Raw genomic sequence first — 23697 nt, 5'->3', positions numbered from 1 at the left:
GAAAGTGTGATAGAACATTTCCCTCCAAGACTCAGAACACATTATAATCTATGCAAGTGGGGGAGTTCTCCCTGCAAAATTTGAGTAGGCTGATGTATTTGGTGAGAGAAATTGGCAGGATGACATCTTTGGAGATGGAAGCACCATGTTCCCAGCTGGACTCCAGGCTGGAATGCTTTTCAGTGTTTCTCTCTTTTCTCAGAAAGCCCTTTTTGAGGGTGGTAAGCTGATTTTCCCTCAATGCTCCATTGTCAAGAAGGCAAGACATTAGCTAGAAACAATGAGTAAAATCCTGGCCTCGTTGATTAACAGCAGGAGTAAAATCCACTAAGAAACTTTGATTTGCAAGTCAGCAAAGAATACATCTGTTGTAGTTGATTTCTGGACTTTTCATAATAATATGTATTTTTCAGAGCACTATTAAAAACATTACTGACCAACAGGCTTTCTTAATAAAACCAAGCAAATTTGGCACCCCAGTTTTGTCTTCTTTAAAGGAAAACAGTATCCGTTTCACTGAGCTCAACAACAGAAAGTCTAGAAAGTGTGAATCAACTCTGACTATAATGTAGAAAACCTTTTTAAAAGTTGTTAATTGACATTTCTGAGCTTTGTCCTGGAGGCAGCCATAATTAAATTATTCATGACACCAGCGGTATAAAAGGCACATAAAAGACTAATCCACTTAATGGATTGATTTATTGAAGCTTAACCAACAGAAAAATATGATTAAAACATCTAATTGGTACAGACAATTGTGCTATATGATTGCTATGGGAAAACCAGAATGCACTTCTGGATGCTTATGCATTAGGATAGGTATTAGCGTTTGGCCCCAACATACAATAAACCAATCACCCATCCATTTGGATCCTTCTTAAAAACAGGGGAGGATGACCTCGTCATCCCCTCCTTCAACTCACTTGTCCTTTGAAGAATTTGTGGAAGACAAATCGTCTTGAAAACTGTGCATACACATGATGATTATGATATTTATATTACATGTTCACATAATCAAATTGAGTGCAATTTGATGTTGATCCTGCTTGTAGTTATTTGTATTCTTCTGAATAGTCTTGTCATTCATGAACTGTGTATCTGTCGGTAGAGCTTCTCCACTGCTGTCTTGAGCTTACAGAAAATTTTATTCCAATCTCTGCAAATGAAAAATTATTTTGTCTGAGACCTAAACACATTTCTTATTTCCAAGAAGATGAATAGATGACATATTATCTTTGAACACAACATCTGTATCCCTTTCCATTTTATTTGGCAGACTTTTAAAGAATTCTCCATTGTGTATATAACTTTGTTTTTAATATTAGTGTAACAATCAAGCAAGAATATGTTCATCATCCTGAGGCAGTAGTATCCCCAGCAAAGCTCTGAAAAGTTTCTGTCAAGGATGCCCAGGAATCTCTATTGACCTTTGTCAGACCAACATATTTGGGTTTCAACATGTCAGCCTTGCAATGCTTTTAAGCTTTACAAAGCATAAACTTTTATTTTATTTTACTTTGAGATTTTGGATGTTGTTTTGAAGTACAGATTGTCATGTAGTACTATTTTCTGGAAGATGAGACATTCTAGTTAAATGGTCTAGGTCCTGACCGAAACCACTGTTAAGCTTGAGTTCTGCATCCTGAAACCAATTACTCTTTAAACAGGAAATACATGAATCTTCACCTTTCTTTTTTCGTGACTCCTTTTGCTGTTTACGTCTGAGAAGCTTGCAGATTTAGATGAGTGTCTTCTACAGGATTCAGAACCTTCTGTCTGCACTTCTCATTTGAACCTGTCATCCTTCTGTCTTCTGTCACCCTTCTCTCTTTTCATTCTCTTACTATACCACAAATTTTACATTATAAAAGAATACCTTTTTGTCTCTTCTTCCGCACCAAGTCCCTCTAAATTCACAAACCACAATTCTATTATTTTTGTTTTTCTGCATCTAGAGAACTGCTGTTCTTTCAAATAACCTTGCCTTCACTACCAAAATAGCATGGAGAAAAGAAATTCCACCTAGCTTACAACTCCTCCTTTTGATTCACCATCATGCTCATAAACATTTATGAATAACACTGTTTATTTCGCCCTAGGGCAAAGAACATGTGAAAAACATGCAAAAAAACCTTAAAGACACGAGAGCTGTAAAATTGCATATGGACAGTTTTCTGAAATAACCTTGCTTTCCAGTGTCAATGTTATTGTTTCAAACAGACCAAATGCAGTTCTGTTTTATTCAGGCAACCACTGAAATCCTTGGCCATTGACGCTCCAGGACACATTTTGACTCATTCTAACACCAATCCATAATAAAGGCAAGTTGTTCTCTTTCACCCTGACAAACTTCATCCAGTAGTTACATCAAACTACTATCCAGCTGTAAACTTCATCAGGCAGTTGAATTTGCAGGGGATGACCCCATTTTCTTTGTCAAGTAAAACTAGTAGTCAAAGGGATATGTAACAAAGGGTAGCACCTTCCATTTACCATCGTGTTTCCACCACTGTCAAGCCTGATAAGAAAACAGACTGATTTATATCTTTGTGATAGCAATTTTGTTGATATAACCAAATGTGGTTTTTCTAGGCATTTCAGTAGGGAATACTACAGAGTCGCTATTAGTTCTGACGGATCAAAGGAGAAGCAACTTATTTCAAGGAGAATATGGAAATGCACTCTTTCTAGCAGTATTAGAGCAATAATGAGACACGTATCCCCTCACCAAGGTCTCAGCCAACAGCTTAACGCCCTTCTCCACTATACCATGAACCAAACAAATGCTGACATTTTCTTCAAAGAACCAATCATGAAACCCGCTCTTGCAATAACTTCTCAGTACATTTACAGAACTGTACAATGACAAAACTGTTTGCGTTATATTCATTGTAGTCACAATTGCAAAAAATGTGAGGAAGGATGAAATTTTGAGCTGAAAATAAACAACAGCAGAATTCCTGCTGACTTCCTGGGGGCTGGAAACTTCACAATCACTCTCTAAATATGTAATCTGTTGTCACAATAAAAGAGTGGGGTGTTTAAATAATGAAATTCTTAAAATTATTGCCACAAAAATAGAGACTGGCCATGTATCATCATGACCAGCTATCTTTCAGAAAAATTACGTAGCAAGATCAACGTGAAGTCGTAACTGATGCCCTAATTTGGTAGTAATACAAGAACGGGAACAGTCTACAAAGTTCACTCAGCAAAAACAGTTGTTTCTCCCTTTGCTAAAGGGCCTCCCTTCATTACACTGTAGCGTGGATCCGTCAAGACAAGCTTCTTTTTAAACTCAGAGAGGTGCAAATCCCTTTGGCTTTTGTGAGAAGAAAAAATATTTTAACTTGAAGAAAGAGAATGAACATCGTTCACTTGTCATCTGATGGTGATCTACATCTATTGATACAGACTTAATACCAAATTCCTCCCCCCTCAAAAGATAAATTTGAAGCATTTGACTGATAATTGTATTTTTAGGATATGTGCATTAATAAGCGTCTAATTTTTTTACTAGTATTCACTGTCAAACTCTTTAAAAATTACATCTGAAAAGAGTAGAAGAGTCTGAGTGTTTATTCAATAACACTTTCTTTGTGTACCGCATTATCCCTGCTGGACAATGGAAAGCATTTAAAAAATACTGGTTTTGTAAGTCTGAAATGTGAGGAATCACAGGCAATATAAACAAACATGAATCTCTGACGCATATTAAAATTGCTATAATTACACAGCATGTAAGATGTGGATAAAATACTGACACCACATCTATCACAGGAAATTATTGTTATTGTTATTAACACAGGATAATAATAATTATTATTATGATCAAAGGAATGTCATATCACTTAAAGGTGATACAAGTTTAAAATACACACCATACAATAAACAAGATCAATAAAAAAAAAAAAGTAATCATCTTTATTTTGTGTTGCTAAATACCGTGCTGTCACCAGCACCTACAGTTGACTCTCACCACTTTCAGGCCATTTCTATAGGTCTTTATAATATAGCGCTAGCAATGCTTCCCACAGAAGTGTAAACACCAAAACCTACCATGTGCCATGTGGCAAACGGCATAAAGCAAGACTGACCTTTTGCTCCATGTATGAGGGAGCCTGATGAAGGCATTTTTAGCCACTACATCACCGTGGCAAGTGAACTGCTTAGGTAATGTCTACAAGGAGGAGTCTACACATCTCAGTGCCTTCCTTTAACTAAGGAAGCATACGCTTTCAAAGGCAAATACAAACTTGAGCCAAACAGAGTGCAACTCAGACGGTTTCCCCATCACGTTCAACTGTTCAACTGTGACCCTCATTCAGCAACTGTATTATTAGCTTTACATAGGCTTAAAAATTACTGAAGAAATTTGTGCTTAAGCTATACTAGCAGGTAAGCCATTGATTCTTCAAGCCTTAGAGGAACAATATTCTTGGACAGACCACAGAAAAGAAAACATTTGTTTCATCAGTTCCTGCAAATACATTGAATTGAATTGAATTGAAGGCCCAAATTATACCCATGTAAAAAAATGTTTTCCAGACCAATGTTTCTTTGGCACATTTATAACCCATTGCTGAAAAAGGAATGTCACGTACGTCATAAAAGCTTTCTAGACAGTATTTAGAATGGCCATGTAAAAATTTTTAAAACGAACTTGTACACAGGTTAGTCACTCCTGCAACTGAGTTTACAGTACCTAGATTAGTTGAAGAAACTATGTATTTCAGGTAGCTCGGTGTAGGCTGCGATGCAGCTGGGGAAGCAGTAAGATGTATATGGCTAGTTAGACCACGCTGTGCTCTATGTTTTAACTCCTACACATCTGGCATCAAGAAAGCTAACTAGCTGCAATACAGATTGGGTGTGCCCCAGTCTAGCTCATTTTACATTTGCACTAAGTCTATTTGATAACTGCACTGACGCTATACGTGATCTGAAAGCGACGATAAATTCTATCTGTCCCCTTGATGAACAATTTTTACCAGTGGCTATTCCTGCTAGGAAACAAGATGAAATCTTATCACATGTTCCCTCTATCGAAGGGGTAGGAAAAAATCTGCAAACTCAAATATGTGGACAGTGGAAGAGCAGGATCTAGAGTTTCAGTATGAACAGGAATTAGGCTCTTTAAGGTCATGTCTACATATATCACAGAATCACAGAATGACAGTGGTTGGAAGGGACCTCTGGAGATCATGTAGACCAACCCCCCTGCCAGAGCAGGGTCACCTAGAGCAGGCTGCACAGGAACGCGTCCAGGCGGGTTTTGAATGTCTCCAGAGACGGAGACTCCACCACCTCTCTGGGCAGCCCGTTCCAGTGCTCTGCCACCCTCAGAGTAAAGAAGTTCCTCCTCATGTTTGGATGGAACTTCCTATGTTCAAATTTGTGCCCGTTACTTCTTGTCCTGTCACTGGCCACCACTGAAAAGAGCCTGGCCCCATCCTCCTGACACCCACCCTTTAAGTATTTATAAGCATTGACAAGATCCCCTCTCAGTCGTCTTTTTTCCAGACTGAAAAGACCCAAGTCCCTCAGCCTTTCTGCATAAAGAAAGATGTTCCAGTCCCCAAAACATCTTTGCTGTACCCCTAGCCCTTTGCCCCACTAGCCCTTTGCTGCACCCTCTCCAGCAGTTCCCTGTCCCTCTTGAACCAGGGAGCCCAGAACTGGACACAGTGGTCCAGGTGCGGCCTCACCAAGGCAGAGTAGAGGGGGAGGATGACCTCCCTCGACCTGCTGGCCGCACTCTTCTTGGTGCATCCCATCATGCCATTGGCCTTCTTGGCCACGACGGCACATTGCTGGCTCATGGTCATCCTGTTGTCCACCAGGACTCCCAGGTCTCTTTCCACAGAGCTGCTCTCCAGCAGGTCAGCCCCCAACCTGCACTGGTGCATGGGGTTATTCCTCCCCAGGTGCAGCACCCTACACTTGCCCTTGTTGAATTTCATAAGGTTCCTCTTTGCCCAAATCTCCAGCCTGTCCAGGTCTCTCTGCATGGCGGCACAGCCTTCTGGTGTGTCAGCCCCCCCGCCCCCAGCTTTGTGTCATCAGCAAACTTGCTGAGGATCCACTCTATCCCCTCATCCAGGTCATTGATGGATATATTGAAGAGGACTGGACCCAGTACTGACCCCTGGGGAACACCACTCGTCACTGACCTCCAACTAGACTCTGTGCCCCTAATCACGACCCTCTGAGCTCTGTCTTTCAACCAGTTATCTATCCACCTTACTGTCCATTCATCTAACCCACACTTCCTAAGCTTCCCTATGAGGATGCTGTGAGAGACCATGTTGAACACCTTGCTCAAGTCAAGGTAGACCACATCTACTGCCCTCATCTATCCATCCAGTCATGCCATCGTAGAAGGCTATCAGATTAGTCAGACGTGATTTCCCCTTGGTGAATCCGTGTCAAATAGAATTAACATTGTCATTTACTGAGCTGGCAGGACATGAGGCAACATTTAATCAGGCACCAATGTAAAGATGCACAAAAATCTCAAAACACTAATGCAATCTCAGCCTCTGGAATGACTACTGCTTTTCCTTTGTTCTGCCTGCTTATGATGGAGTGAAGGAGTTAAATGCTTCAAGGAATTCAAGTGTCATTTGTCAATGAGATTCTTAGAGCAAGGCAAAAATTAAAATATTCCCATATTTCAGCTACAGACTCCATACAAAATGTGTGTAGCAAATGATGTCTTATTTGTTAACTTAGTCTCAGAGCTAATCTAGAATTTGGTAATGGAAGCAGATACGGAGCCAACAGTAACATACAGAAATACATTACAAACGTGTAGGACTGTACGATAGCACAATATTTAGTATTAATTTAGTAAACTATGAGTTACAAATCCCACTGTTCTGATCTTCTCTGTTCCAGACCATCAGTAGAAGTGTTAAAAGAGAATGGGCCTGACTGACACCAATGAAGGACACCATTACCTAAATTGGATCTACTGTTACTCCATCTTTTAGGTAACTTTTAATACACAAAACTGATTGTTTAAAACACATCTTTACATAACAATATTTATGGTTTGTTTGTAATATAAAGGATATAATCACATATATATTAAACGTATATTATATGAGCCTTGGGGATGTTCTAGACTGCAGACTCAGTAGCTTGAACATTTTAGTTCTTGCAATTTGATTCTGAGGATTAGTTCTAGGGCTTCTTGTTCCTCCCATTACATATAATAACATAAAGAGAATGATTAATATTACATATACTCTCAGTACATAAATGGGTTTAGTCGTGGGGTGGGTACTTGTGATGACTGCTTGGGACAGTGCGAAATCACTGGGTAGTAAAGAGTAACTTGTGTCACTATTATTTTTATTGTTGTTGTTGTTGTTATTATTATAATTATTATTATTATTATTTTCCTTTTCTGCTATTGTTCTATTAAACTATCTCAGCCCACGAGTTTTTTTCCTTTCCTCTCCTTTTCTCCCTCTTTTCCCTCCCCTTCCTAGGGAAGAACGGGGGGATGAGTGAGCTGCCCACTGGGGTTAAACCATGGACACAACATCTATGTCATCTTTGGTGCAGCTGACAAGGATAAGAATTTCACTGGCTTAGGAATGATAAGTAAGTGGCTCATTTACACTATTTTTTTCTGTCTGCTATAAGAAATGGAAATTGATCAGTCAATCAAGAAATACCGAAAAGAAGACTATATTTTCATCTACTTTCATCTAGGGGGAGGCCATCATCTGGCAAAACCAGCATTATTTACTTCTTCAGTGAAATTTTGCATACAGAAGAAAAAACCCTTGGCTTTGATTCCAAAAACAAAGCACAGAAAAATATTTAAATAAAATGCTGAACTCTCTGCAATACATATTTCACAGTGCCAAAGACATATGCAACCATTTGCTGTTCCCTTATTGCTATAAAAAAGCAATTTATGAAAAATGACTGCTGATGCAAAAAACCAGCCAAATAAAAAAACCCAACCACCACTGAATAACAAGAACTACGCTAAAAAATGCCCAAAAGTCCCCCACTGAATCACAAGCTCACCATAAAAGATATTCTCGGTTTATTTACATTTCTAAGCATGAACATTGATTTTCTTTATTTCATTCAGAACTTTTTTATAACTAAGGCCCCAAATCTACAATCAATAGAGTGCGGGCACAGAAATTCCACTCCACGCTACCGTTAGCAAGACTAGAAAGACCTATGACTTGATCCAAAGCCCAATAATATCATTGGGGAGTTTTTCTGCTTCCTTCAATGAGTTTAGAGAGGGCATCCGAGGTCAGCAAGCTGCACTCTTTCTTCTGTCAGAAATTCCACTGAAGCAGTGCAGTATCAGTCTCCACATAATTACATACATCTTCTTCCTGGAACTGAGGTCAGTCACATTAATCGTATTTTCATGAGAAAACAACTTTTGGAATCAAGCTGCCTTCTAAAACAGAAACAAAATACATACTATACATTGGTTATGGCAATGTTTTGCACTACTCTAAAAAGATGCACTGTTTAGTTTTTAAACTTTTCTATTACTAGAGACAGAGTTTATGAAAATGCTTGTCAATTCTCATGTATCAGTTCTGATTCTTTTGTTATACATCAAAGTAGCAAAAAATAATAACGTCCTCAGGCTCACCTGAGGCAATGCACTTGGGCATACACTTTGGAAATAGAGACGGATTTATATCTATAGTCAATTAAGTGTTTTTCTCTGGTTTTTAAAAGATCAAAAATATTGATAAATGACATCAACACATGATGCTGCATTTAAAACAGGCATAACAGGGAAACATTTTCATCACTGCTGCAATCATCTAGAACTTCGATCATGGGCTACTAGAAAATATAACGAAAGAAAAATCATAAATAAAAACATTTTTTTCCAGGGCTTTTTTTTGCTTCCCGTATTTGTATTCTGATAACAGTAATAAAATAAATAAATAAATAAAAGAACATCATCAACAAATACTTCCACCAAGCACAGTAGCCAGTCAATCTTGAATCAATGATACAATCCCAATATTAGAATATATTCAGCATTTGTCGATTGAGATTTGCGGCTTCACAAATCACACTGTATCAGCAGCATTGAGAATGTCACTCTCTCTCTTTTCCTCTGTAGTGGTTGGCTCTTCCTTTAATAAAACACTTAATTGCTTCTGTGCACATGAGAGGAAAAGTTCCAAACTATATAGGTTTCTCTGACGGACAACTTGATCAAGCTGTTGAAAAAAAAATAAAAAAAATAGATCACTTTAAAACCCGGAAATAAATGCCAGGGCTTGTCAGCAAAAACTCAACCATATTCAACAAAAAAATTAAACAACCGAATGTGACAACAACAAAAGAATCTAAGTAACTTCCATGCGTGCAATCTATTAAAACCTTTTTAATGAAGTATTTGAGTTTCTTCAAAATAAATTGTACATAAGGCTAGAAGTAACTTTCCAACAGCTGTCAAATTCTACACAAGTAATTTGAAAAAGCTGAAGTCTAGTTGCCACCCTAGATAAATCCTCACAGCATCTTTCAAAATTGCAGCTGTTCCTTTTATAAAAGATACTGCTTCTGCTTTAAAATGAACACCACATACTATTGCATATTCAAAAATTCAAAGTGTATGGCTAATTTACGTGGCAGCATGTTTAAATAGCTCCCAGAGGAAAAGTGGTAATATTTTCTGCCGACTTTGTTTATTCCAATGTTTTATTGGAGTCCCCTACTGTCAGACAACGTGATCTATATACTTACTTGCAGTAAAGACAATGGCCCTTTTTTCCCCACCGGAAAAGATAAGAACACAATAACAAGACTTGGTAGGTTACGTCATATAAGTGATACAAAAATACAGTTTGCCAAAAGATATTTGAGTTTTCTTAATATCATAACGTTAACAAATAAAATGCACTGCAGAATTCCTTTTATTTGAATTTTGAAGTTCAAATGTCAAACAAAAAACGTCACAATTGAGAGATGTTCTCAACTGGACTATCCTTCAATCAGCCACAAATTCAACTAAATACAGACGTAACGATGACATAGGGTGAGACTGAAAGGTAGTGGTACAAGGCTAATAAGACACAGAAGTTATGCCACTCGAGAGAAAGGAAGTAACGGAATTTGGAAGAAGTCCAGCTCCGCATTTCTGTCAAACTGTTGTGCACGAGTCCATAAGCAACATCTCAAACTCTGTAACACCGGCAAAAATGCTAATGTGAGGCCACATGGGCCTAGCAGACGAGAGCAACTAGTCTAGGAGACTGCTGGCAATCATCTGACGTTTTTTCAAAAAACATATCGTACCTCCTATGTCTGGCACTCACAGCTTTAATTATAGCTTGCAACAAAAACTCTGATGCTATGGTATCTCTCTGCACGTATATGCTCATCATTCAGCAGTCCAGTTAGCTGCGCTAAAAATCACTTGAATGGACATATTGTTTTATTACAGATAAATTTTTTAAAAAATATCAATACAGACTGCAAGGCAAAGTTCGAGATACCTTCCCGCTTGACTTTGAAAATGTGCTCAGGGTGTAGCTGCAGTGCTGTGACTGAGTACGCAAACATTTTTATGACCCTGTGCTTTGCTGCTCTCTAAGTTCCTCTAATGTGCAAAACCAGGCTCTGACAGTTTGAATATTTTGACATTTTGTTTCAACAGAGTTGAATGTGTAAAGTCTAGTCACAAGGAGAATACACACGTATTTTTACTAGAAGCCACACAATTATAAAACTCTCCTTCAGTAATATGTCTGCTTGCACTTCTTTTTGCCCTGCAAATTTCAACCTGTTGGGCAAATCTTTGCGTCTTTTAGCAAAAGCAGAGATTACTACACCACACATTGCCTGATGTGAACCTAGCCCACTGAGCTACTACACATTTTAAAGCAGATCTAGTTCAAAAAAAAAGTCTGAAAAGTCTGCCCTGGGTATATTTAAGTACAGCTGCTACTAACAAGAAAATGCAAGATTTACAAACATGAAACTAAGCTCTGAAGAAGCTGTATGTAGAAAAGACAGCCTAGAAGAAATGAACAACATAAACACACTGTTGTGATCGTGCATTTCTTCTGATTTGAAAGAAGCCTCCTTCCTCATCTCTGGTCCAAAATATAAAGACCATTTTGCACGGGGAAGCTTGCAGATGTTTTTGTGCTGTGACCCGTATTTCTCTGGGGAACGGGCAGATATAGTGCAATTCACATAAAATCATCTGTTACGTCTTAAGAAAGAACACGAGAAACCTCTTTCTCTAAACATATTATGTCATCAAATTCTGCTGCTTCTGGTAGACCTATCAGTTGGAGAAGCTTAGCGTGAAACTGATTTTCAATGGTTTCTTTTTATTGCCGATTATACCATCCATACTCCTAGATAGTTCTTTATTGAGCTTTACCCAAGAGCTTTGGCTAAACTCTCCATTCTCTTCTCTTGCAGATTCTACTTTAAAGGGATCAAAGTAGCTCACCAGATGTGTGTTCTGATATACTGCTGTTAACTTTCTTTACCAAGGCAGCAATCTCAAATTGTATACTGTTAAATTTATTTCACCAAGTACTAATGTAAATGTTTAACATGTGCAGTGATTGGCTGCAATACGAAGAAAACAGAATTTTTTCAGGCTTGAGAAAGATTTTATAAGTCTCAAACGAATTAAGTACACATTTGGGGAGTCTTTGTTGAACTCAAGTGGTTAGCTGGCAGTCTCCCTTTGTCCATAAGAAAAGTTTATTGCTTGTATAAGGTTTATGTGAATTCAATAACATAAAAGTTCAGAATTCAGTTGCCCCTTTTCTCCTCAGTTTCTGTATAAGCTTTACCTTGAGCAGTACTTTTTAAAATTCTTCCATGCTACAGTAAGTGACAAAACACTCTGAAAAGACTTGGGATCTTCACGTAATGCAAAACAAGGAGCCGTGAAATTATGCTGGCTTTGAAAATGGTACACTTGAATGTATTCAGAAGGAGAACGTTCCCATTAATGGAGAAATTGACTGGGAAATAGAAACAAATCCAATTAAGCTTCGTTATATAATATATTGTTTAATGAAGTGTTAGCAACAGACACATTTTTTTGAACGGTCCTTCAACATTGCTGTGCTTCTGCTTGCATAATATACCATGAGATGTGAAAATATAGAAGTAATGCTTTTTAAATTTTGTTTTTCTAAACAGTCTTCCCTCTATATTTTTAGACCCTGTTCACTTCATGGAATGATGTCATTGTTTAAACAGACAGAAACGGACATCTGGCAAATTCAAACTGAACGTGACTCATACGCAAACGTCATCAGGATGAATATATTAGGGATGGAGCACAACCAACCCAACCCAACTGTTCTAACTCTGGAGGGTCTGAAAAATACACCATGTTGGTTCAGATCTACCCCACGGGAGGGCAATTTTCTACATCACACCATCACTGTTGTTAGTACTAATCAATGTTTCTCTTCCACCATACAAAATGTATCCAGTTCAAAGTTCCCAATTCTGTACAGTGTGTCCTATTGGCACAGCTTTAATTAGCTCAAAAACCTAATATTCCTGAACTTCATTATTTTAAGTTAGTCAACAGTATCTTTTTAACTCTGTACAAATCTTTTTTTTTTTTTTTTTTTAAGAGCCACAGGTTGATTCTCTATGTTCTCGTCTATAACCTACTGAGGAACTGGCTATATAAGATTTGCAAAAGCAGTTCCTGAACTCCATAGGGTCTACACCACTCCCAAAATTCTCACAGTCACTGAGAGACATTCATTTTCCAAAAATGAGCTGAGTCTTGCAGGACATTCTAACACATTCACTGATGCTTTTTCCCTTCTGTTTAATCCTTCAGTCCACTTTTGAGGTCTAAGTGTGATTCCACCATCCTTCTGGCCAAAGATGACAGCATGAGGCTCCCTGTGGGGTCCCGCCTCAGTCATATCCTTAGACCACCCAGAATGATGTGCCTTTGAGCCACACAAGGCATGCCCTGAAGGGAGGCATAGGCCTCAGCAGAACTCCTGTCACTGGATGCAAGAATTTGACTTGGGAAATAAAAAGAAAGGCTCACACATAACTGTGCAGAATACTGCCACCAGGTGACTACTTTCATCCCAGGCTCCTCTGTTTTACTTTAAGTTGATCCATCTTCCCCTGCATCGCTTCATAAACCCATAGCTCAAACCAAAGTTAACAATTATTCTTAGCTCTACATTTTCTTAGCTTTTATCATACAGCTCAAATTTTCTGCAAAATGGAATGGAAGTCTACATGGCCAATGTCTAAAGTAGAAAATAGTTTCTTACACAAATAACCGAGCATGCACATCCTCTATATTCTACCCTTACAATATCTACCTGCAAATAGATATATTTTCATGGCACACGTGCTTACCTTCCTCTATTGACTATTCTCCAACCCATTAAACATTTCAAAGTGCTATAAGAGAAACACAGTAAGAATTCTATGAATAACTACTACATGTCAGAATTATATTACCCATTACTAGTAACTAATAAAATATCTTATGGAAAATATAATTTTAGGTTTAGCACTGAAGATTTAAGGATGAAATTCTGATCTCCCCATAGTAAAGATATGTTTCGTTATTAATCTCACTGTGGCCTGAAGTTCACACAGAAAAGAGAAGAAAGCAAAATTAATGTTAAATACGGTTCTTCAGTTTTCCCTTTTGTATAAACTTTAAGATGTTTAAAAGTTTATTTTTCAAAACTGTTTCTCAGACAATACCGTTTTCCAATACCAAAAATATTTGTAGCTGTAGAAAATGGTAGCTTCATTTATACAAATACACATTGAACAATTTAACTGTTACTTCAAATGACAGTATGATGATTAATGATCAAAGTATTCAAATGCAGTTAAGCTCACTACTCTAGGCCTGTAGCACTAACAGAAGTAAAAGTTGCAATCCTTTTATTATGAGATTCAACAAATACAACGACCAGAGATTAAAAAAAACCAAAGATGTTGAGTAAAACGTTTTTAATTTTACTTTTACTACTGGTATTTTTTGTAGTTGTTCACACATATGTGCAGTGTAGAATAAATAAAAAATAATCATGCCATTATAATTTAATGAAGCAGAGCTATTTCCCTTAAAGATTGTAAAATAAGAAATCACCTTTTGAGCCCTGCTGATTTCTTGCGAAACTCATGCAAAGTACACCAAGAAAAAATTCTAGCAGAGTGATACATATGTTTGTATTTGTTCATAATGGGTGGGGGTTGAGAGGAAGATTTAAAATCCTGAAAAGCATCCTTGTCACTCAGTCAAAGAAAATCATGTTCATGCAAAGACAGCAAATTTCAAATACAAAATGAATGTTTTGGGGAATTGAAAACACAGAGATTGATGTGATGTAAGAGAACATGTTCTGAAGATTGAGTTTGGCAGGTCTAGATTAGTGAGGCTGATGTAAAGGTTTTCTATTTATTTAGTGTTTATAACTAGGTGCTTGTTAGCTGCTGAATAGGATTCATTGCTAAGGTAATTCTTTGAAGTTGAATATTGATTCGCCACAAGTCATTATTCACAGACATCATCATTGCATCATTAGAATTTTTTCCAAGGGACTAGTAATATGAGCAATCCAACATACTTCCTATCTCCTTTCTAAGTAATGTTCAGTAGAAAGGGGACCTTTTAATGTTGTAGGTAAAAGCAATCAAGATTTTGCTGTAATATTTGTCAAAGTTTATCTTCTTTTTTTTAAGACTTCATTTCCTTATGTATTTTCATTATCGATAAATGTACCAAAGCTTTTTCTATTCACTGTTTGCAAACTAATTTCTATTTCTTATTTTTCTATATGGTTTTGTATTATATGAATTTACTAACTAAAGCCTTTTTTTCTAAATAACCCAGTAAAAATAAATTAAAGAATGATGATAAACCTACTTCAGATTATGATTTTTTCATAAGTTCATTAAATGTCCTCATCTTTGCAGAAAACTAATATAAGCCTAAATTAACAATAAAGTCAACTTACATGAAAAGACTCTGAAATGATTTTTCATTTTATTCTATAGTTCTAACTTAGCACTTTTTGATCAACGCTTAGATGGATGTGCCCGTGGAAAATAGAATACTAGTCAGACTGCTTTCCTAAATATTTGTGTACTTAAGGACAAGGGGAAAAAAAATTCAAGTCCTTTTAAAAACAGTGGAATCAGGAATACACTTTAGTTAAGTATAAGGAAGAATTTATTATGACTCTTAATTTGTTCATAAATGTAAATGATTCACTAAAAATTCTGTCGGTGGCACTCTTTCCTCTTTGCAGGGACTCATCCCACATAGCCAATATGATGTTAAAAATATACTGGGCTGCTCATGGAGCAGTTAATCAAGATGTAAAACAACTGCTTGCTCAGAGTCGACCACTGGTGTTGCAATTGAATTCACATTTAGGTATTTCTGTTTGGCCTAATTATACGTACATCTGTAATAATACGTAATATTTTCTTTCAAACATTTTAGCAGGTCTGCCTTATAAAATACAGTTATGGTCATTCTGAACAATTGTTTGAACCTCGGTGCTAAGTGGGCAAATGCGTGCATTTTAAACCTGTAGCCACTTTTGAAACATTTTTAAAGAAAAACTATTTCTGAAAAATTATGGGTTTTCTCATATGATTAAAATCTTAGTTTTTGCAGACTCCTCCTGTCCCCATTCATGGTGCGCGATAATCCATTGAAATGGAGCACTGCAACTTTGTGTGAGGATTCTTTGCGTATACTGTACTGCATGTTGGCTAACAAACTCGGTGCTCAGCAGAGCATTACAGTGTAATTACAGACTCATAAGCATCTTCTCATATTTTGATCGGTAGATGTCCCTCTTTGAGGAAAAGTCAAAGATGAGGGGTTTGTTTTCTACAATTTTTATGACGTGCAGGGTTTTTTTCAGTTTGCCCCCCCCAAATAATTCACACTAGTGAATAAGCCTGACACGATTCTGAAAAATCTTGTATTTGCAGAGGTTCAGCTATGTGATTATATTTTCTAGTAAAACTATGGGTTTAGAAAGCTTTCCCAGTGCACTAACATGAACTTCTCCCCACAGATTCAACAGAAGGCTTTAAAAAATTCCCTAGCACATTAAATAGGCCATATAAAAAAAATATTGCCTCGAGGAACCTGCAAATCCGAGAGTTGGATGAGGAAACAATGAACTACTTCCTCTCATTTCTATAATGGATGAGAAGGAAAACAGATCCATATGGTGCATATGTGTAGCAGAGCTTATTTTAGACTTAATCCCAGAACAGGACATTTTTGTCTGTCCACCTGTGAATTTCTACTATTGATAACACTTACTAAGTATATAAAAACAAGCTTCTTCATGGCTGTAATTTACACAGTATCTGCTACACATTAGAAAGCCATCAGTGTTCAAGACTGAACCTCTAGGAAAGAGTGATGTTTAATAAATTATATTGCCATGTGAAAATGTTTCTTTCTCCTTAAATAAATAATGCTGCAACTTCTAAACCTTAAGGATTTTATGCTCTGAACTTGATCAGTGAAACCATTAAAATAATACCATATGTTGGACACATCTTTAAAACAGATTTGCCTAGTCTGCTGAAGGTGGTGGGAAAACTCCCTGTCAACCCTCCCAGAATCTCCACTGTCTCCCAGTTGGACACAGGAATGTAAGAAAATACTAACCTTCCTTCATATAAATAAGAGAAGGAAATTTGCTTTCAATCAAGGAAACTCTATTGAGTGCATAAAGGAACTAAAAATGGTTGCAGCACCTGCTCAGACTACTGCAGAAGGTGAAAAATGGGCATTATTTAAACCCGCAAAAATAATAATGGAAATATTTAAGTGTAGAAACACATGAGCAATTTCTGGGCTGACCTATATACTTAACAGATTGGGAACATAGGATTCCTCAACCAAGTTATTTATGGCAATAACTTGGTCTGTTGCCATACACTAAATATATGGAGTTACCACAACGGCTACTATAATTGTTGATTGATCTAGCAATCAGATTCAACATAGTTAAGACACACATACATATATATATGTAAACAGTATTTAAGCATCTTATATAGTGAAATGCACTTGTCCAATCTTACAAATTGACGCCCTGAAGCTGCAAACTTTTGGATGCAGATAAAACTTTGACCACAGTAGGGCCTCTCCCACTATTAAAGGCACCCGTGTATATTATGTGGACAGAAATCTCACTGATTTTTAAAGGTTTCCAAAACAAGAGCTTTTGAAAAAACTTGTTTAACTAGTAGAAAAGTGTCTTCCTCATGGCTTAATACAAGATGCATGGAAAATGCTGATTAAATTAAAGGCGGAAGTCAGAATTTTTTGATACTGATCCCTTCCTCCTCACTGTTGAGGAGTAACATTCTACTGTGCGTCTGTTGATACTTTGACTGTTCTTTCCAAGGTCACAGGATTTTATAATGCTAACATGAAAGCTACAGGGAATTGCGAAGTTGTTAAAATTCACTTCTATTTACAGGCATTGAAAGAAAGTGCAGTCTGCCATTTCTGGTTCCCCCTTGTGAGGAAATTTCTACTAAAACACACACACTATCTTCAGTGTCAATACGTCCCGCTTCTCTTTCTAAATAAAAAACTCAAACAACATATATCACCACCTTGTATCCTTCTCTTGTTTAATGATTGAAGGTAGATTACTTAAAAAATTAGGAAAGCAAAAATCAGTTCCACTACTAAAATAAACAACAAAGCAATTAAATTTGGTACCTGTACATTAAAGGAAAAATGCATATATTTGAATTAATAAAAGTAGAGCAGGGAATTATTTTGCAGGCTGCTTGTAATGATTTATAGAGTACAGGCTGAGTAACGCTGGCTTAGACTGGGCTGGTTTCAAATAAACCCAACTTCCCACGTGTTATGCCACACAGGACAATTCATATTTTCCTCTAGGCAAGGTATTTTCTACTGGTTGTGAGAATGAAAAAAAAAAAAAAAAAGCAAGACATTATTTAAGCCGGACACAAATCATAGAGATACTGATCATCCCCTATTTATTCAAAATACGTTTATGTTATCCCTGTTGATACTCAGCATCTTAACTCTCATTATACGTCTGTGAATGCTATTATGATTGTTTTACAAATGAAGCCATGTGAGTGTATCTACACTGCATGTCTCCCTGAGCAAGATCTGAGGGAGACTGCAAGATTGCAAGATCCGCAAGTGCCTAGCGCAGAACTCACCATTGTCTGGAAAATCTCTGAATGATAATTGGTTAGCGTTTGGTTTTGGTAAGCGTCTCTATAGCTTCTGATACACATTAGATTACAGTCCCCACAAGGTAAGTGCAAAGCAGAAGACTAATTACAATGTAACTAAGGGCCATATTAATTAGAGCACCACTTCTGATATGGAAGAAGGAACCAGAGATATACAACAGCACCTAAATAAAGGATTTGTAAGCGACTCGGACTGCTTTCTATCCAGGCTTGTCAGATTCTTAGGCCTCCTAGAGGGCAGAAGTCCTTGCTAGCTCTTCTTTGATCTTGAACTGTTTTAAGTATCCAAGTCAGTCACAGACACCATCACATGCTGTTTTTAATACGGCTACAAATGACTTGGCAGAGAATGCACGGGGCTTCTGTGGAGCTTCATAACTGTAAACTACCATCTCCCCAGGAAAGTCCATAAAGACTATTCAACTGTGCTTCTGGAAGAGCCCTCAGTGCAGGGATGGGTGCTGGATTTGGTAGCAAAAATCTGCTTCAGCAATCTTCCTACATATAAAAATTGTTATTGTTACCAAACCAAATAAAAACATCTTATCTGACGGGCTCATGGTGAGTCATGCTCACAGAATTGCCTTGCAGTATTAAGATGGTATCTACAGCACTGGATTAATTAAGCCTAACTGAAAAGTAAACAGCAAATAAAGGCACTGATAAGAACAATATTTTTTATTACTGTCAGAGCGTATTTTACACTGTAGGGAATAGGTATGTAAAATAAAAATAATCATTGCATTGTAAGTGTTTGCAGTGGATACAAACTGAAAAAACTACACTAATAATGGGCACGACTGGGTAACCATAGGGTAAATCTTTCCACAGTTGTATAACTGGTATTCCATTGCTATGAGTTCTCTCTAAATAACTATATCTAATATGATTCCTCACTAATAGGAGTTTCACCATGAGCACAGTTTCCTTGCCTCTAAGAAGAAATAACATGTGGTTAATAATACACATCACAGAGAATCACCGTTTTAGACTGGGAGGTGAAAAACAATGTTATATACAAAGCTGAAACTACGTATAACATAAGGAGTCAAACTGTAGTTATTCTATTTAGATATCAAGGAGACTGCAGTTATATAATAATTATCTGAAAGTTCTTGTAAAATTGTGATACTATTATGTCACTAGCTATCTCTAAAGCAAAGTGTCCTCTAACAACACACGGGAGTCTGGTACATACTGAAGTAGCATGAGAAAAATCCTACCTCAGCTTTGAGGAACACTTTTCTGTTTCCATGTTTTTCTGTCACATTTTCTGTTTTCATTTTAATGAAACTTTAATTATAAGATGTGACAGGATGAAACAGTATATACTTGAAGGCATAGGCAAAGATGGTATCACATGAAATACAGATATCTTTCTAAAATTACTATTGTAGATTAAAGATGATGGATTCACATGAAGAAATTCAACAAGGAAAACCATTCTGCAATGAATCTGTGAAAAATTCAGTGTTAAGTCAGTGGTAAGCATATATATATATGCACTTGCTTAGCTTTAATTAATCCAAGTTGATCATATTGAACTGATTAAACTTTGCATCTAGTACAAAGTAACGCGGATTACACTAACTTAAAGAAAATTTACAACTTCTGCTGTGTTACCAAAACACCTAAATAAACAAACTCAAAAATTCTGAATTAAGAAATGTCAGTGAAATACAAATCATTGGAATACAAATTTTACCACAAGCATATAGATGAATTTGAAAGAATAAGACAGAAAATGAATAAAAGTTTTATTCTATCAGGAATGACAAAATCTTCACGAAGTCTTCATCCTCAAATCATTAACTTATTTAGTCTAATAGACTATTAAATGTCTAACGTCCAAAATTCAGCTGACCTGCCTAAATTTCCCTCTAGGATGGTAAAATAAGGGTATTCGTGTTCATTCATACACACGGATCCACAGTTTTTTTCTATTTTTTTTTTTTATTATCTTCTCTTAATCAATATAAAGCTCTCAAGAAAATGCCCATAGGCAAGAGTCACGAGTTGCAGTAATGACGAGTAATCCCACACATTTAATTGAGAACTTTCTTTTTTTTTTCTCTACTTAATCTCAAAACAGATTTTGAAAAGCTGTACAGAATGCAAAATAACCGATCTCAAAACAAATGGTCTGGTTATAATTCTCAGATTTCCAGAAGCACAGTATAAAATACTGCTCAATTGTAACACTGAAGCATGTATCAGGAATGATCCAGGAGAGCCTCACTTACAGGGGACAGGAGGTGCGTAAAGATTCATTGCTTCCTCCTGTCACATACAGCTTTCCTAATGGACAACAGGAAGAAATATGGAAGTCTCTTCTGTTTCCTTATTAAATACTTGCAGAACAGAGGGACCCCGGATGACAAATGTTACATTTCCTTGGACCTCAGGTGTTGCTGAATCACCCGATGATGTGAAAAACAACACCACGATCCACTGACGGATACATCTGTGTGTCATTAGTACAGCGTACACTGCAAACGTTTATCAATGTGAACAGTCTATATCCACAGAGCAAGTTGACTGATTATGTGATTGCAGACCAAATCCAAAGTTGACACACCTCTTACAGTCATTATAATGATGCACACTGGATCCAAAACATGATACATCTAAATCACAGGAATAGTTCTGAAATAGTGTAGTAACCAGTCATCACACTGTTGAACATTATAATTCAACCTGCTATTTTTTTCCCCTTTTGGCTTTGATAGCACAATATTTTCTCAGCAATAACATCATTTGATTTCAGTTTCAACTGGCATCTCGCCTGACTAGAGGCATAATCTCAGTCTTTGTAGATTTACACAGTGAGGCACAAAAGGCTATGTGAACCAGTTTTAACTTCAGTAAAGAATTTCAAGCTCTGGCAATTTTACTCTAACGTAATTGCAAAAAACATTCAACAGGTTATGTATGTAGTTTCAACTAAATTGCTTTCATCAGCATAATGATTACACAAGGAGTTTGAAAATTATAATTTTAGTTATTTAACAATTTCCTTTGGATTTTAATGAACTTAAGTAAATGGCAGCGAACTGTATTTTTTCCCCTTTCCATTTTTCAAGGAAGAGAACTAAAATTTCCAGGAAATTAAAAATTCTCTTAAATGCATGATATTTCAGTACTGAAAAGTGGCAGAAAAATGCCGTTAAGACCCTCTGAAGAAAAACGTCCAGTAGGATCTATAGATTGAAATACTACACTCCTCCATCAGAAACTACTATTTCATTTTAATATTTGGAAAGAATAACTTCAAAGTTTATGAAGACTTAACAGTTCAGGAGAAAACATCAGGCTCACTTCTGTATCACATGCAGTGCACTGCTTCAGTATGCCTTATTCACAGAGGAGAAAAAGGAGAGCCAGGTGCACCAACTCATCTTACACTACAACTTTACATAAATCCCGTACTTAATCCTTTGGATTTATACCGCTCTTTGAGTCGGGTAAAGCAGCAGTGTGAAAATGCTCCTAAAGCCTCAATGTAAATGTTTCTTTAATCCTATTAAAGCCACAAAACAGGCCCAGCTGAAGGAGCGGGAAACTGAGCTAAGGAACTCTCAATGACCCCACCACTACTGTCTCTCTTGGCACTGACCTGTTGGTCACGAGTTCATCCTAGGCATGGCACAGATGTTCTGACATCAGTTTGATTCAGGACATCAGTCTGTGGACCCCTATAACACATACATACAGACCAGATGGTGGTGTTTTTTGTAGTAACATGAAATCTTGCATTGGTAACTTAAAGCTGAATTATTAAAATAGTTGATACAGAAATAGAAGACAGGATTATATGTTTTTAAATGCGACTTTGTTGCATTACACAGAACTTTGTGTTCCCCAAACATGACATTGAATTCAGCCAAAAATGATACAGCTTTATTGCTTTTCTTATAAAGTCAGAAGAAGGGGAAAAAGTTAAAAGAAAAATACTCAAGGTGACACCACACTTTAAAAACTGGGAAACTGGTCTGTTAAAATGTGTTGGTGGTAACATTTAGGGTTTGGACTCTCATTAATGTGGCCCCAGGGAAAATATAAACACTCTTTCTGAAATTAAACCTTGAGTTTGCCCACCGCAGTCTTGTTTTCAGCTTCGGCTGCTGGCACTTCAGCCTGCAATTGAGGCCTTGCATCAAATGCCAAGCTAAACATTCAGGAACAAGAATGGTAACGACACCCTATTTTGTTCTAAGTCATATTAAAATATAGCAAGTATTAAAAAAATCACTCATTTGAGATTATGAACTTAAAAGAAACTGATTTTCATAACCTCTCCCACTTGCACTTGTCTTCAAATAATAAACTTTCAGAAGAAAGCTACGCTGGACGCTTGAAATCAAGCACACTTGCAAAACAATAACATATATCAAAATTCTGATAATAACTGGCTAACATTGAAGGGCATAATTTTTACCTGCAGGAATTGAAAAATAAATATTCTGGTTTTGATGCATGATTTTGCAAGTGACAACACAAATAGATCAACAAATGAAAGTCATCAATCTGTAACACAAGTTTTTCAAGAAGAGTACTTCCTATTTACGGTGATAAGATATACTGATATCAGAACCCTGCTACTGAAACATTTCATACCAGCATTTTTTTAAGTTCTCTCTCATTCCCACACACTGCATTCAAGGTGAGAGTTTGCTGGACCAGCTATTAGTTTTTCCCTCTCTCTCTATTCTGAGACTCTAGCAGTAGCCTTCTGTAATCTCACAATGTAGATGGATTGAGAGCACCAGATAAAATGTTAAGATACATCTTCTGCCCCAGGTAAGGAACTGGGATCTCTTGCCCAAGAAGGGAATGGTCAGCCCTGGCTATCCCACCCCCAGTTTCTGTAATGTCACATGACGCTTAGGTACTACCCCCTATACGGGAAACTGCAGCCTGGATCTATATGGGATGTATGGAGCATATTACATAATCACTGCTCCAACACAATTCTCCCAGATGGGAATCTGGGTTGCAAATTAATCTGACTCAAAGAGTAGACTGTAACTGTGACTCAAAGCAGTGATTAAAGATAGCTTATCTGCCACTGGAGAAATAGTAAATTTGAAGAATGTGAAGTTACCGGTATAGCAAGGAGACAGAGGAAAGGGTGTGCTAGGACTTCAAACAGGTCTCCTGAGGAAATGTTCCACTACTAATGCACAGTGGTCACTTGAAGAATATGAGATTATGATATACACTAGACTTCTACACAATATACCGAGTGAATTCCAAGCTTTTTTTTGCCTTTATTTTGAAAAGTAATCATTAAAATCAGCTCCGCAACATGAATGACAATGTGTGACCAAGGAGGTGCCAATTCATGGCCTAGCTTACATCACTGTGTCGAAACCTCCCGCTTTTATTTGCGGACTTGTTAGATTTTGGTCTGAAAGCATT

General features: G+C 37.1%; 1 protein-coding gene across 6 annotated transcripts in view; it reads right to left on the bottom strand.

The window, feature by feature from the left end:
- Positions 1-2049: 2049 nt before the first annotated feature.
- Positions 2050-23697, bottom strand: part of CCDC91 (coiled-coil domain containing 91) — a 148371-nt gene continuing 126723 nt past the window's right edge. For 5 of the 6 annotated variants that reach the window (XM_054214313.1, XM_054214304.1, XM_054214323.1 and 2 more), the window contains one exon: positions 2050-9230. In XM_054214313.1, the coding sequence (XP_054070288.1) occupies positions 9078-9230 (153 nt within the window). In that variant the 3' untranslated portion in view covers positions 2050-9077. Of the gene's footprint in view, positions 9231-13389; positions 13435-23697 lie in introns of all 6 variants that reach the window. The other variant, XM_054214342.1, reaches the window with a different exon arrangement.

This window comes from Rissa tridactyla, chromosome 1, assembly GCF_028500815.1.
Source record: "Rissa tridactyla isolate bRisTri1 chromosome 1, bRisTri1.patW.cur.20221130, whole genome shotgun sequence".
NCBI lineage: Eukaryota > Metazoa > Chordata > Aves > Charadriiformes > Laridae > Rissa > Rissa tridactyla.
The sequence above is the reverse complement of the archived record's forward strand: the minus strand, read 5'-3'. Positions and strand labels throughout refer to the sequence as shown.